This window comes from Hydra vulgaris, chromosome 13, assembly GCF_038396675.1.
Source record: "Hydra vulgaris chromosome 13, alternate assembly HydraT2T_AEP".
In the NCBI taxonomy this organism is placed as follows: Eukaryota; Metazoa; Cnidaria; class Hydrozoa; order Anthoathecata; family Hydridae; genus Hydra; species Hydra vulgaris.
The window spans coordinates 24,699,494-24,716,822 of NC_088932.1; the positions used below are offsets into that span (position 1 = coordinate 24,699,494).

General features: G+C 27.8%; 1 protein-coding gene across 2 annotated transcripts in view; it reads left to right on the forward strand.

Annotated features, from left to right (window-relative positions):
• The window catches only part of LOC100215627 (phosphatidylinositol 3-kinase catalytic subunit type 3), a 77,765-nt gene that overhangs the window by 34,477 nt on the left and 25,959 nt on the right, over nt 1-17,329 (forward strand). For both annotated transcript variants that reach the window (XM_065815439.1, XM_065815440.1), the window contains 5 exons: nt 5,750-5,903; nt 8,382-8,470; nt 8,564-8,634; nt 8,911-9,004; nt 9,235-9,351. In XM_065815439.1, coding sequence (XP_065671511.1) covers nt 5,750-5,903; nt 8,382-8,470; nt 8,564-8,634; nt 8,911-9,004; nt 9,235-9,351 — 525 coding nt within the window. The remainder of the gene's footprint in view (nt 1-5,749; nt 5,904-8,381; nt 8,471-8,563; nt 8,635-8,910; nt 9,005-9,234; nt 9,352-17,329) is intronic.

Below are 17,329 nucleotides of genomic sequence, written 5' to 3' on the forward strand. Positions count from 1 at the left end.
TTTAAAAGTCATGACAAAAACTTAAAACTTTTCTATTGAAAAACAATATTAATAATTAAAACACCATATTATGTACAAAAACTAATTACTATGTAAAAAAACTTGGTACACAAAAAGACTATATACAAACATAAACATAAAAAAGTATATGCATTCACACTATAAAATACAATCTACTAATAGTTGTATGTAGATACACCTATAAGTTTATCTTTATACATATATTAATAACTGTATGCATAGTGGTTAACATGTTTGTTTTTCTGCCTCAACTTTCACCACCTCTTCCGCCATCCCTTTTACCACCAGAAGGCTGAAATTTATGATTAGACAAGACTATGTCTTATAAAAAGAAAAAGAAAATAAAATAATCAAAAACAAAAATGAACAAAAAATTGAGATAAAAATTTTCTTTAGATCTTCTAAAAATTGTTTGTGCCAGATGGTAGTGGTAAAGATGGTGTCTTTTAGTAAAATTAAAAAAATCTAACTAATCTAACGAACCTGTTTTTAAAAAAAAAAAATTTTAAACAAATAATGTAACTAATAAAATAGCACAACGTTCTCCGGCAGCTAAAAAAATTTGTTCTGCAGCAGCTAAAAAATTTGTTCTGCAGCAGCTAAAAAATTTTGTTCTGCAGCAGCTAAAAAGTTTGTTCTGCAGCAGCTAAAAAATTTTGTTCTGCAGCAGCTAAAAAAATTTGTTCTGCAGCAGCTAAATTAAAAAAAAAAAGTTTTAGCTCTATTAACAAATTATCATTCTAATCAACTAAATAAAATAATAAAAGTTCTATCAAGTGTTTTTTGTTTTTTTATTGCAAAAAAATAATAATATTGCAAAAAAGATTTCTAAAATTTAAAATAAAATTGTAAAGTTTTCTCATTTTATAGATATATTATACGTGATTATTCCATATAATGCCTGCAAACTCAATGCTCAAGACGTTTACACTTACAGATGTTTGTACGTAATGCTATACAAATAGAACTAAAAAGATCTTAGACCACTAAAACATAGTCATAAAAAAAGTTTGTTTTTATGATTATGATTAAAAACTAAAGAATAATTTTAAACGCTAATCTAAAAGTTAAGCCAAAAAAATTTTGCGCATTGACATTGGTTTGTGGCAAAATAAACCTTTATGGGTCAAGTTTCCTTTTGCATTTATCTTACATTTTTTGATTAATTTTAATTATGTTGCATACAAATGCATAAAAATATATAAAACTGGTATAGATATATCATTTTCACGGATAAGAGATTGTATTTATTACAATAGTAATAAATAAATTGTTTTTGTCTTTATTTGAATATATCCCATAAAAATATATTTCATATATCTTTAATAGAAGGAGATTTTTTTAAAAATTTAAGAATCTTATTTCTAGTTTTTTGCCACAAAGTGACATCACGTATGCACAAAAGTTGTGGCTTCAATGGTTTAAAAAAAGCCTTGTCTATCATTTTTAACGGTCTAAGAAGCAAATGGCATAATTTTAGCAATCAGAAAATATCAAGAGAGGAGCAAATCTAAAATTGAAGTTTTAAATTTTCCACTTGGATGAGACTATATGTTTCGTGTTTATTCAATCTTGTCAATTTTTTTAAATATAATAACATACATACAAAAAATCAAAACAAAACAGCTTGAGCAAAAAAGACTTGTAATTATTAGAAAAGTTTACTTATATTACATATGATGCTAAATAAAACGTTATATAAGTGGATTTTTTACATTTATTTTTAATATATTTGTTTATATATATTGTTCATATAGGGATGGTTAAGCGCCAAACCTGCCTATACAACAAAGTTTTAAAAAATTTAGTTTTATATTAAAAAACGATTTATATAATGTTTCTTTGCTAACACCTACTTTACTTATACTTACTCTATACTTTAAATTTTTAAGTGAACTGCAATTACTTTCAATTTTTTTGGTTTAGTGGATTTTGTTAAGAGCTTTTAAGTATTGCGTCAAATTATATTATTTCAACATATTCGTTGTATCATCCATACTGCAGCCGTTTTTTAAAATGCCTTGAGGTAAAATAGAATCAATTTAGACTTTTTTACAAAATAGTTTATATCTAAATATGTCTACAAACATTGTAGATAACATTGTAGACTTTTTTACAAAACAGTTTATGTCTAAATATGTCTACATACAAACAAAATATGTCTACAAACGTTATTGAATACATATTTTGTTTCAGACAATTTTTTATTCAGACCGTCCGCAGCTTATTAGGACTAATTTCCTGAGCACATTAATAACATAAGTGTCTCAATCATGACACATTCGCAACAAATTTTTTATCCTGGTGTTTTGATGATTTTAGAAATCTTAGCTTTTTCAAAAATCTTTTTGTTTGTTAAAGTGTATAATATCATTACATATGTTTGTATATAATCTCTATAAAACTTCAAAAGTATTTTGTATTTTAAAGTAATCGAAAAAATAAAAAAAAAAGTCAACAGTAGAAGGATTTGAACCACGGCTTTTTGGTTCAGAAGCTCGGCACGCTATCCACTTGACCGCGCTGGCACATTGATAATTAATAATTTTTTAAAACTATATATTGATTTTTTTAACAGAAACAAGTGCTATAGATCAAAATTAAGGAGAACTTGACACATTGCAATTTTCTAGTGAAAGTCAAACTGTAAAACTTGATAAATTTTTCAGTATGTTTTAACATTACTTAATTTGAAATGTACGTTAGATATTATTATACACTTTCACTCACGTTTGCTTACAACAAAATGTACTGTGATGCTTTCTTGCCACTACCTCGGTTGCAATGGCTGCTAAGGGTTCTGTGTCAAACACGCTCCAAGGGGCACTACGAACACTACTAAAAGGATTAAGCTGCAATAATATATAGAGATATATACAAACAAAAATTACTTGTTGTTTCAACAACATTAGTATAACTATAAGTTCAAGCAATAAGTTACCCATAGTTCACAGAAATAGAAACTATACTTTACTTTAACATTTTACAATACTTTTTAAATAATATCTAAGTTGATGTAAAATTCTAAAAACTAAAACCATTAAACCATTAGCACTAACACTAAAGCAAAACTGAGTTAATCTGGCACAGAATTTGAACAAAAAAATATTTCCGCTGAAATTATGCGTATAAAATATATTACAAAAATAACATTAGTTTGTAATGTTGTTTTTGTAATACATTTTACAAGGAAATTATTTGTTAAAACCATTTTAGCTTTCAGGTTGGGCAATTCCATGTGAAAGCATCTAATTTTTTTATAAAATGCAACATTAAGTTTCAGATTTTGCTGATTTTTACACAACTCAAAGATTTTAATAAGTTTTGAACATTCCAAAATTTTATTATTTAAATCGAAACGGTTTCAAAGGTATGACGATTTAACTTTGCCTTGATCCAACAAAAATCCGCCATTTAAAAAAATGGCTTTGGTCATTGTTTCTGTTCTATGTGCAATGAAAAGCTGAAAATGTGTACACTTGCATATTTTGAGGCAAGGAATCCAATAAAACAACTTAAAATATTTTAAAATAAACATAAGACTTGTAATTTTGTCCTTTATCGCAATTTTACTGGGGCGAGTTTAATTACAAAAATGCAGCTCAGTTTTTTCTTTTAGATGTTGTCCTGGATAGTTTAGTTAGATTTGTTACAAAGAATTGGAGAGTGGTCTTTTCTTAAAAGGAAAGAAAAAAAAATTTACTTAAATTTTTTACTTAAAAAACAGGAATTATGAAAAATCATAGGTAAAAAAAAGGTGGTACTCTTAAGTGCTTAATACACAGAAGTTGATGTTTAATCATTTTCGGAAAATTTTCCCACCTACCCTGATCTTATTAAGACCCCCTCCCCTGTTTATTAAATTTTACTCAGGGATACGGAGTCCCAAAAAGCACTCCTGTTTGAAAGTCACAAAAAGATTACTTCTTTCTAGTTTTTAGTATACAGGAGCTCTAAAAATATAAAAAAGCTTATGGTCTACTTATGAGAAAAAAATTTAAACTTTAAGTTTTTAAACCCGTTGTCCTCAGGTATAATGGTGGCAAGGATTCCAGGCCTAAAAGTATCAAGTTCCATGTCATTAAATCTTTTTTTTTTTTTTTTTTTTTTTTTTGCAGATCATAAGTCAACCAACATTTTTTGAGCTTCTGGACACCAAAGACCAGGAAAAATAAAGATATAAAGCCGAAGTCTTTTTGGATATCAGCATTCCTGATCTCAAAACAAACAAAAAGTTTGTTTTTTATTTTTTAATTTCTGAGACTGGTTCAGATCTTAAAAATTAGAAAATATAAACTCACTTATAGAAATAAAAATTTCTACCCACCTGTTTGGTGGGTAGAAATTTTTCCTTTCCTACCTCACCTCAGTTATTACATCTGGACAAAAACTTGATTTGTCTATTGATTAAAAGAGTTTAACAAGTTTATTAGGCTAAATTTTGTTTGAGTATGTGGCCATACTCATACTAAAACAGAAAAAGCAAGTCAGCATCAACTAAAGAAACAATTTGATATTGCCCAAGCTGTTTCAGTTTCATAACTGTCAAGTTGCTTAACGCAATGTGGGGTGAGAATAAAAGGATTGATGGGAATTTTTATCCAAATGTAATAAATGAGGTGAGATTGGAAAAGAAGGAAGAGGGGGTGGAAAAAGGTAGTCTTAACAAACAGGTGAGTGGGAATTTTTTTTTGCTACAAGTAAGTTTATGTTTTCTAATTTTTAAGACCTATTAGAAAATAAATGAAATTTTTATTAGATTTGAGATTCATAATTAGTAAAATTTAATAAACGGGGGGAAAGGGTCTTAATAAGCTCAGGGTAGGTGGTAAAATTTTCCAAAAATTATTAAACATCAACTTCTTTGTATTAAGTACTTAAGTACTTACCACCTTTTTTTACCTTTGATTTTTCATAATTCCTGTTTTTTAAGTAAAAATTTAAGTAAATTTGACCATTTTTTTTTTTTTTCTGTTTAAGAAAAGACCACTCTCCAATTCTTTGTAACAACTCTAACTAAACTATTCAGGACAACATTAAAAAAAAAGTTGTGATAAAGGTAAAAATTACAGGTGTTATGTTTATTTTCAAATATTTTAAGTTGTTTTATTGGATTCCTTGCCTCAAAATATGTAAGTGTACACATCTTCAGCTTTTTATTGCACACAGAGCAGAAACAATGATCAAAACCATTTTTTTAAATGGCGGATTTTTGTTGGTTCAAGACAAAGTTTGAATCGTCATATCTTTGAAAATGTTTGGAATTAGAGATAAAATTTTAAGAATGTTCATAACTTATTAAAATCTTTGAGTTGTGTAAAATCAGCAAAATTTGAGACTTAGGGTTGCATGCCCTGGATGTTTTCACATAGAATCGCCCGGTTACAATTATTTTGTTCAATATTAGAATATTATCAACACAATTTTTTCTTCTTAAATAAAAATTAAACTTTCTTAATACTAAGACATAGCTCCACTAAAAGCATTGGTACTAATAGAGAAGGGCCAGGTTCAAATAAAAAGACCAAATTTAAACATAGGGCTTAACTCAGATAGGTTTTTGTACAATGGATGCGAACATCTTACATTTATAATAAGTTTACAAGTTCTATTAGAAAATTTATATTTAAGTTAAAATAAAACAGATATTTATTTTTTATCATTATATAGTATTTTTTATTTTATTTGTATACTTGTATACATGCTAGATAAATGAATTTTTACTTAGGATTTGCAACTTTACCTTTTACAACTTGTTCAAGCTCTGCAGTATGATGCTGAACATTCCAATACTAGAGCAGAGTCTACCACAAACATTGGTATTGTTGGTAGTCTTTCTGATGAAACTGTTGGAGAAAAAATTCATGAAGATGGAGAAAACAGTAAGTATTTAAATGTTAATTATCTTCTAAATATATTTAAAAAATTTAAAATATCATCAATTACCAACATTGGATGTATACAAGTAATACACTGGACCAACACTAGTATTGTTTTATATTTATGATACAAATATACAATAAAAAATATACAAAAAAAAAATTTTTAAATCCAAACTTATTAACTTTTATTACGTACCCTCAAATAAAATAGCTTAGCACTGTTTTTGCCATGATGTTTCCTCAAGGTGGAGGTACAGATTTAAAGCAACATTTTTAAACTTTAACTTTTTTTAAATAAAAAATGTTTTCAACATTTTTTATTTCGTGCAAGTGTTAACTATTATAATTATTTAATAACATGTTATTAATTTTTTTAAATTGGTTTTTCTTAATCATTGCAATTTTTGTTTTTGTATATATTTATAAGTTTAATACTATCGTTAGTCATTATTTTATATGATTGATTTACCAGTGTTCAATATTGGGTTAAAGATATAAAAACTTTTATATCTTTAACTCAATATAACCAATATTATCATAATAATAGTTTAGTAACGTCTACTCACTCTGTAGAATCACATTATGATGAGTTTGTGTTGCATAATTTTATTTGGATATCTTTTTTTTCATAGTAATTATTTAAAAACCCAGTTTAACCCATCTAAGTAATCCAGGCCAAGTGTGTTTATAACTTGAAAAAATAGTTTAAAGTTTTGTATTTTAAGGTATTTTGTACATAACAGTTAAAGTCTCACTAGAACTTTGGTTTTATGGGGAAAAATATGTGCATACATAGGACTGGGAATGAGTAACCCTTATAAAAATAATTTTTTGTTTTTTTAAGAGTTAGGAATGACATAAAATTAAAAGGTTGTTTTGTACTTTTATTCAAACTACTACTACTAGTACTACTGTAGTAACTTAATGTATGTACAAAGTATTATAAAACGTAATGTAGCACAAAATATGAGCAGCCGTAGCTAGTGGTTAGCGCGCTTGCCTCAAAGGCTAGAGATCCGTGGTTCAATATCACCTCTAGGCAAATTTTATAACATCGGTAAGGAACAGAAAAAAAAACCAGGTTTTTTTTTTTAAATAAACCCGGCCAAGTGCGTTTTTTTAGGTAATTTTGGGTTTTATTGAGAAAATTTGTTTTTTTTTGGGGTTTTATTTTTATTTCGTATCTGTTATCATAAATTTTTTTTTTTGATTTAATGATATTAAAAATTAGTATAATTTTCTACTTTAACTTTATTTAAAATATATTTTATATAATGTTATTTAATAATTTATAACAAGAACTTTTCAAATTTTTTTGAAAAAGATTTTTAAACATAATTTTTTTTTTTTTTGGTTATAATTGTTAATAATTAATTTAGTTAATAACACAAAAGTTTTAATGTTTTTGTTGGTAATAGTTCATAAAGTTATAAAATATCTTTAAAAAAACCTAATAAAACCGAGATTGCCTGGGTTTTATTGGGGGTTTTTTTTGCTGTTTTTTTAATGCCAACCCTGGTAAGGAAAGAGGCGCGAACTTCTTTTCAAATGCTCTTCTGCTGTACTCTGTGATAAGACTGTAAAGACTTGGTGGGACACCTAAAATATATAAATAAAAAAATCTGAAAATAAAGTTCTTAGACTTTGCATCCTTATCACATCCCTGTCAGTTTCAAAATGCTTTTGTCTAACAGTCTTATAGAAAAAAAGATTTACTTTTCTTTCCCTTTAAGTTCATTAATCCAGCAAATACGTTTTTAACAAAATCTTTTAAATAAGCATAATTTTTATTAACAAAACTGGTTTCTGAATGGTTAAGTAGAGGTTTGCACAAGATTTTTAATGACTATAAGCCTATTGCCAATCCATGTATTGGGTTGACAAAATTTCAGTATGATAACACTCATACTGAAATTTCAATACACTTGGGAAAAGTTTATTAATTTTATGAACTGCGCAAGTTTGCGATCTGTGGCCAACATATAAATCCGCAAAAACAAAAATATTTTACCATAATTAACCATAATTATATAGACTCTATAACTCTTAGAAAAAAACTGCTTAGTTAACTTTATTAACTTAATGCGTTAGTGGTGTAGTGGTAGAGTGCTCACCTCATAAGCAAGAGTTCCGAGTTTGATCCCCACCACGTCCCTGGTAGTACAGCGTTAACTTGTTTCTATGCGCAGCGGCCTTGTTTGTCGAGGTTTGTGTTTTGGAGTTATAGAGTTGAGAGGGTTGTAGATTTATAGAGTTGAGAGGATTGTAGTCACAAAAGTAGCCTCCTTGACTGTAGTGGCCTTCTTGACCTTGGGGAGGTGAATAGTTTTTAAAAAAAAAAAACTTCAAACTAAAACAACTATTTAATAGTAGTATTATATAATTTAATATTTGTTTGTACATTAGTATTTGTTTATTATTTACCATAAATTTTTTTTAGTTTATGATAAATATTTAAACAAAATTATTTTTAATTAGTTGAAAGTATGCAACCTATTGAAGAAGGGGAAGTAAATCATGATAAAGAAGATATTTCAGTTCTGTTAAAACCTGTTAAAAATGAAGAGGTAGAAGAGGGTTTTTTAGTGTTTTATTATTTTTCTTTTTTTTTTTTTTTTTCTTTTTTTTTTTTTTTTTTTACTTTTGCCATTTTGTTAAAGGAACTAGATCTTGCATCTTTTTTGGTAACCAGGGCTTGCACTAACGATAAAATTGCAAACTTTTTTTATTGGTATGTCTTTATAATTTTACATAAATTGTGAATAGTTTTATAAATCATTTTGTTTTTATGACACTGCTTTTATTTGTATCTAATTTGTTAATTATATAAACAATTATTTTAAAGGTGTATTTTATTAAAGGAACTAGATCTTGCATCTTTTTTGTAAACCAGGGCTTGCACTAACGATAAAAAAATTTTCAAATATTTAAGTGTTTTTGGTTACTATTCTTTTGCCATTTTGTTGATAAAAAAAAGTTTTTAATAAATGAAATTTAATATCTTTAGGTACTTACTTGTAGAATGCAAAGACAAACGAGATCAAAAAGTTACAGACATTTATTTGAACATAATGAGGAGGTTTAGCAAAGCATTATTAAAGGTTTGTTTTTTGTTCTTTTTTATTTTAAAGCATTATCAAGGGTTTGTTTTTCTTTTTTATATAAAATGTTGTTAAAGGTTTGTTTTTTCTTTTTCTTTTTTATACTAAACCAGTATTAAGTGTTTGTTTTTTGTTGCTTCATTATCTTTTTTTATATTAAATCATTTTAATAAACTTAAACTATAAAAGGAATACAACTTTAATTTTGTATAATATAATTTTTATAAAAGGGTGATCATAATTGTAAAAGACGTAGAACGATGCTTGGTAGAGAGCAAAAATTTCTGGATAAAATCACAGAGCTTGCCAAACAAATCCAACAGTTCAGTGGAAATAGAAAGAAAAAGGTTTAAATGTTATTATATAAATATTAATTATGTTATTATACATTATTTTAATTACGTTAACTTTTTATTATGTTTGCTACTTTTTATTATAATTGGTACTTTACTTGAAGTCTTGAATTTGCCTGAATCTCTTGATACAGTATTCTGTTAAATAAAATACATACATAAATATTTTATTACGCATACAAATTTTTATGCATTTTTATGAATTGATGCTTGTATAAATAATTGTGATCAACACTTAAAGCTATGAACTGAAATAAGTAACAAAGTCTATAATATTTTTAAATTTTTATCAAACTTCAAAGTGCTGGAATATGATTTATTTTGATTTTTTTTTCTGCCTTTGAAACGTTTTAGAGTAAAACAATTTTTTTTTAACTATTTAAATATTAGCTAAACTTTCTTAAATGCCCTTTAAAAGATTTTGGTTGATATATATATATATATATATATATATATATATATATATATATATATATATATATATATATATATATATATATATATATATATATATAAATATATATATATATGACCCCTTGGCATTGTCAATTTTTTTTTTGTTATATACAACTCAAGACTTGCTTAAGTAAAATGTTGATATTGAACTTTTTAATATCACATTTTATCAGTATTAGCTGTCTAAAAATTCTTTGTAAACATAAAAAGTTGATTTTCGATGGCTCAATATACAAAATTAATAATGTATGAAGTAAAAAGACATTTTCTTTTTATGGTCGGCTTTTTAACTGTTAGAAATTTGCTGGCAAGATACATTTTAGTAAGAAATTGAGGAATCCTAAAAATGTAAGATCACTCTGTTGACCCTAATGTACTTCTGATTTCTTTGTTGAAAATGTGATGTCTATGGGTCAATCATGTTTATGACAATCCTTTTATAGAATTAAAAAAAATTTCCTGAAAAAACACACTTTATTTACTAGCATAGATAGGTACAATAAACAATACATTCTTTAAAAAAATTTTTACCACTCTTAAATTGACATTATTTGACATCATAGAACTTATTCAATCGGTGTGATTTGTTTGTGCATCAGTATAGATATTCTCCTGTATTATCCTGTATATCAGTATAAATGTCATGTAACTTTCCAACATCTTTTTTTATCATCTTGATTAAACTTAACACTACACAAAAAGGGAATCATGAATAATCATTAAGTTCATAGTGGTTTTATTTTTTCTATGCCTTACAGGTGATCAGTCTCTGTACACCTTAACAGCAAGAGCATTTCCTCCTGTTGCAAGTTTTATATTTTTACTGTCACAAGCAACAGATTTTTCTTTTAGCATACAAGAAACAACTTTGCCAGCAACATTACTGATTAAAGGGTCATTCTGTTCCAAATGTACCAAAATTTTAGGATTTCAACATGGACTACCTCAGATTTTTACAAAACTTGGTGGGTTGGTTTATGTCAATTGGAAAAGCAATTCCTGAAAACTTTTAGTATAAAACTGGTTATTGTCTCATGAGATATGGCCATTTGAAATTTCTGATTTTATATGAAAATCTAAACTTCAGTAGCAAAAACATGTTTTGTTCTTACTTTGTAGCTCTATATTTTGAAAACAAAATTTCAGAAAACCTAGTTTCTTTTTTATTGTATATAACTCTAGACTAAAAAAGCCTTAGCATTAAATTTTTAAGTGTCATATTTTATCCATAATGGCTACCTAAAAATGATTTGTGAACATAAAAAGTTTGTTTTTGATGGGTTAATATACAAAATTAACAATTTAAGAAGTGAAAAGACATGTTTTTTGGTGTGTGTGTATATATATACAGGGCTCCAATTAAGCGTATCACGATTGCGAATCGCGATTACTTTTCGCACCTTCGCAATTAGTTTTTTCTTAAAATTTGTTTTTTCGCAAGTTGTTGTTTTTTTTCGTGATTATTCTTTTTTTATTTTAGAAGATTGATACTCTATTCGCGAGTATTTAGTGTTCTTTTACAGTATAAAACTGCAGTGACTTCTGTAACAATAATTTTTTTTTTAAAGCGGAGCATAAAGTAAAAGAAAACGAAATAAAAGATTTAGAAAATCGATTAGCAAAAATGTTCAAATGCAGGAAAAAGACCGATTGTTTAAGGAAAGAAAAATTTATAAAAAACAAACAATTAAATACCTATTCGAATCAAGAGTACAAGCTAATTATTGCAAATATTACCATATGTCTGGAAGGCCGTTTTCAATCTCTCCAAAAATCACCATTGTTTATACATTTGGTAGCTTTACTTAACGTTTATAACTGGCCGTTAAATGTGAATGATAGAATTTTTGGCGATAAAGCTATCGGTGAAGTTGTTGAACATTTTTCTGAATTTTTAATTGGTGTAGGATGTGATTTGAATAATATACTTCATGAGTGGATCATTTTAAAAGCGTACATGTTCCCCATCATAAGTAACAATCAAAATGAGTATTATTTGAAAATTTGAGAAATTGTTTTTTCCAAATCAAATTTAGTCAAAGAATGCCAAAATACTCGATATTGATATTTTAAACTATTTTTAATTTGTCCTTTTACAAATGCGAAAGTAGAACAAATGTTTTCATGTATGAATTGCGTAACAAATGACTGGAGAAGTTGTCTTAGATCTCTTAGAATCTTCGGATAAGTGAAGAAGGTCCTGAGATTGACAAATTTGAACCTGATACTGCTATGGACGAATGATATAATGATAAAGTTAGACGATTGTCAGCAAATTTTCATCATTATCTGAAAAAAAGAAAAAGAAAGTCAGGAAAAACAGACATTGATCTAGCGACAGTTACAATATCAGGTTTGGAAAAAAAACAAAGGAAGAAAATTGTGACAACTTTTAATTTTATTTTAGCGCATTGTAACCTCTTAAAATTAAAATATTAAATAATAAATTGTAATGGTGTATGATTTTTTTCTAAGCATTAAACTAGTAAAATTCTAAGCATTAAACTAGTGAAATGATTACAAAACGATCAAAATATTTACGATTACGATCTAATACTTTTTCTATTAGCAATCAAAAAAAGTATTATATCGTAAAAGATTCTATTATTTAGACACATTTTTTTCTTGATAGAAATATATGGGAATTTGATAAGGTTACTTAGATAAGAAAACATACTTAATAAGAATTTAATTATCATTCTTGTTTGTGATTGTGCGGGTTTTCGTGAAAATGTTAAGTTTTAACATTTTATCACGATAATGTTTTCATCATTTTTAATAGTTTTTTATAACTGTTTCAAATTTATAGATTGTTTTGTTAGAGTTTTAAATAAATTTTTTTTACTGTTAAAAATTTATAGAAAATTAAATATTCTAGTTGTTTTAAACAGTTTAAAATATGTAAATAAAATAGAAAATGAAATAATTAATTAAAAGAAGATTATATCAAGTTCATTGATTTTACAAAAATACAGCCGTTAGATTTAATGCAATATAATAATAGTAATAATGTAAATTATAACTAAAGCTACTTTACAACCGCTGAACGTAAATGCTATGACATCTTATGCAAAAATGAGACTTATTATATATGTCATTATAAATAAGTTAAAATAAATAATGCCCCCTCCCCTCCGGGGGGAGTGGAGGATGGGTTATGAGCAACAACAAAATCGCGATTAGATTTTTTTACGTTAATTTGAGCCCTGATATATATATATATATATATATATATATATATATATATATATATATATAATTTATATTATATACATGTGTAATAATTTAAATAAATAAATTGTATGTATTTAACATAAATTAAATCTTAGCTTTGTGTATTTCATCAAATAATTATGGGTTTACCTAAAAGGTATATATATATATATATATATATATATATATATATATATATATATATATATATATATATATATATATGTATATATATATTATATATATATATATTATATATATATATATTATATATATATATATTATATATATATATATTATATATATATTATATATATATATATATTATATATATATATGTATATATATACAGTGGCGGCACAAAGTAAGGACAAATCCGACAGAGTCTAGCATTTTTTACATTTAAGAGGTTCTAACGAAAGAGATTTTAAGAGATGTATGTTTTCTTATCTAAATTATTGAACACTACATACAGAGTGAATACATATGTAAAATAAACATTGTTTTATTAATATTTGGTATGGTATCCACAAGCTTTAATCACACACCTCATACGGCTAGGCATTGAGGCAAAAAGACCATCGATTGTTGTCTGTGAGATATTGTTCCACGCGCCTTGTAACAATACCCACAGGTCATCCAAATTGGATGGTTTCTTTCCCTCAATGCTCTTAGACATGACACTCCATAAATTCTCGATGGGGTTCATGTCTGGACTCTGAGCAGGCCAGTCGAGCACGTCCACTCCATTTTGACGAAGGAAATTGGTTACCTTCTTTGCTTTATGACATGGCGCATTGTCATGCTGGAAGATAAACCGATTTCCTTGTCCAAACAGAGTATCAGCAGATGGTAGCATTGAGTCCTGAAGTACCCCAATGTATTGGCCTTGGTTCATGGACCCAATGCACCGATACAATTGCCCTACCCCGTGTCCAGACATGCACCCCCAAATCATAACACTACCACCGCCATGCTTCACAGTTGGTGCAATACAGTCTTTTTTAAACTTTTCACCAACTCTTCTTCTAACAATCAGTCTCTTTGCCCCACAGAATAGTTGAAATAAACTTTCATCGAAAAAAATAACGGTCCAGTCTTTTTGCTCCCTCGCAAAGACCAAGCGTCGCCAGACATTGGCGGCAAAGAGCAAAGGTTTCACAGTTCTGGAGGCCAAATTAACTCCATGTTCCTCCGACAGTCTCCGGCTTAGTTGTGGTGCAGTCAGGCGACGATCCTGAAGTGACATGCGGACAAGCAACTGATTGGTATGAGCCGTTGTCTTCTTTGGCCTTCCGGAACGTGCCTTGTCTGCTGTAGAACCTGAATTCTGATATTTCTTAATAATTTTCCTGATGCCGCTTGCAGTATAACCAAGAATTGTTGCAATTTTACTATAATTTTCACCATTTTCTGCAATGAAAACAGCACGGAGGCGCTCTTCCTGGGACAAGCGACAATATTTTACCATTTTTTCTACAACAAAAAATACTGATATTAGATCATTAAATTAAACTAAAACAGACAAAATAATGTTAATACTGATAGTGAAGCTGTCAAAATGGAAGCAGATGCTAAGAAAACACAAAAAAATTGGCTAAAGTAAAAAAACTTGGTGGAGAATACCTTAAAACTCAATAGTTACCCTTGACTGCTGGTTCTCAGTAACCATATCGGGCTTTAGATGATCTTAAATGACCTTAAATGGTATATACTGACTCAATATGTGATTGGTAATACAATGAACACATATTTTCTACCAATTAATAATGATGACATTAATATCACAATGAAGGCACATCACTTACCTCTACTGTCTTGTTTTCTATGCTTAAAATATGATAAACAACTCTCCAATGTGTTATATTAATTTATCTAAAAAAACATGTGCTTGTTGCTAAGGTAAACAGGAAGTGCAAAGATATTGACGTGTCAACACAACAGAGATCAATAAATGTAGCTATGACGCTTTCATCTGGTAATTATTTGTACAAAAGTTATAATATATATATATAATATATATATATATATATATATATATATTATATATATATATATATATATATATATATATGTATGTATATATATATATATATATATATATATATATATATATATATATATATATATATATATATATATATATATATATATATATATATATATATATATATATATACACAGTATTGTGCAAATTAGTTCAGACAGTGGTTGAAATAACACAATTATTTGCCACATTGAAGTTTTATTCAAAAAAAACATGCTAATGGTACAAAATATGATATAATTAATAGGAGATATGACCTCCTTTTGCTTTTACAAGCATTTGAACACGATTTGGCATGGATTCCACCAAAGTTGAACACATTTTAGTCACTTGCTCATCATGATACCAGGTCCTAATTACAGCACTAATTAGCTTTGCCATTGTCGAACAGTCTTCTTTCAGGAGTCTTTGTTTGATTATAGCCCATAAGTTTTCAATGGGATTGATGTCTGGAGAATTTCCAGGCCAGTCTAAAATCTCCAGTCCACTTTCTTAAAAGAATGTGCGCATTTTATGTGAAGTATGGCATGGTGCATAATCCTGCTGAAAAATGCCATCTCCATCAGGATAGTCCCTTGTCATACTAGGAAGCAAATGAGTCTCCAAAATAGCCTTGTATTTATCACTATTCATCATTCCCTTTTCGTTAATGAGTCGTCCAAGGCCTTTAGCACTAAAATTACCCCAAAACATCTTCTTAGGCGGATGTTTCGGTGCTTGTTGAATATGTCCTGACCAAAGCGGTTCACCTTTGCTTCGTCTCACAAACTTTGACCAGTAGCCATGGACTTCAAAATGCGATTCGTCGGAGAATACAACTTATTTCCAGTCGTCTGCTGTCCATTGAGAATACCTACGTGCATTGAAGACATTTTCTCTCCATAACCGATGTCAATAACTGTTTCTTTAGAGGTTTTCTGGCAAATCTGCCAACTTCAAGGAGCCTTCGTCGGACAGTTGAAGAAGAAATATTTACTTCTGATATGGACAAATCTCTCTGAAGGTCTGCACTTGTTTTCTTAGGATTCTTTATACTTTCTCTGATGATAACTGTATCATCGCAAGGTGTTGTCTTGCGTTTTCTTCCACATCTTCCTTGTTGCAGTGTTGAAGATTCACCAGTGTCTTTTTTTCTTTTCAAGATGTCACCAACAGTTGACTTGGCCACCTTCATTTTCTTAGAAATCTGTCTAATGCTCAAACCAGCATGTTCTTTAAGAGCTATAATGCTTGCACATTTCTTGGGAGTGATGTCCATTGTGAATACGAGGTGAATAATCCGTCACAACGTCCTTCACAACCTTTCTGCACAAAGCCTGGAGTAGCACTGAAGCCACTGATGCGTTTGCTAGAATGTCTTCCCGGCAGCAAAGAGTTGCCAGACACCACTAGACTACAGTGAAACACTTATTTATCTGAAAAAACAAGACAATCTTTAGCTAAAAGTTTATCATAGCTAAAAGTTGGGCTTATTGTGAAAATTATTCCAATTTTGCCACTGTCCAAAATAATTTGCACAATACTGTATATATATGTATATATATATATATATATATATATATATATATATATATATATATATATATATATATATATATATATATATATATATATATATATATATATTAGGGTGGTTCTAAAAACAACTTTTTTTGAAATTGTCTGCTGCCACCCCCTAAATGTGTTCTATTTAATAAATTAATACTAAATTTAAAAAATTTTAGGGGTCACTCAAGACCCTTAAACATCAGATGGGTCCCTAATATTTAAAAAAAAAGTCCTTCAAAAGTATATAATGTTGGGTCTCAAAAGAAGTGAAATTTTATAAAAATTTCAAAACTAGTAAAAAAAATTTATGGAAACACAAATTTAAAAAGTTTATTTCAAAAAACTATAAAAATATGCACTTTTTTAGTTTTAGTTAAAAACCTCAAGTATATTTTAAATTTTTAAGCCATAAAATTTAAAATAGTAATCTTTATATAAAATAATTATTATTTTTAGAATTTTTATAAAATTTCACTTCCTTTGAGACCCAACATGATATGCTTTTGAAGAACTTTTTTTTTCAAAATATTAGGAATCCGTTTGATGTTTAAGGGCCTTGAGCGACCCCTAAAATATTTTTTTATTTAAAAGTTTTTTAAATTTAGTATTAATTTATTACATAGAACACATTTAGGGGGTGGCAGCAGACAATTTCATAAAAAGTTTTCTTTAGAATCACCCTAATATATATATGTATGTGTGTGTATA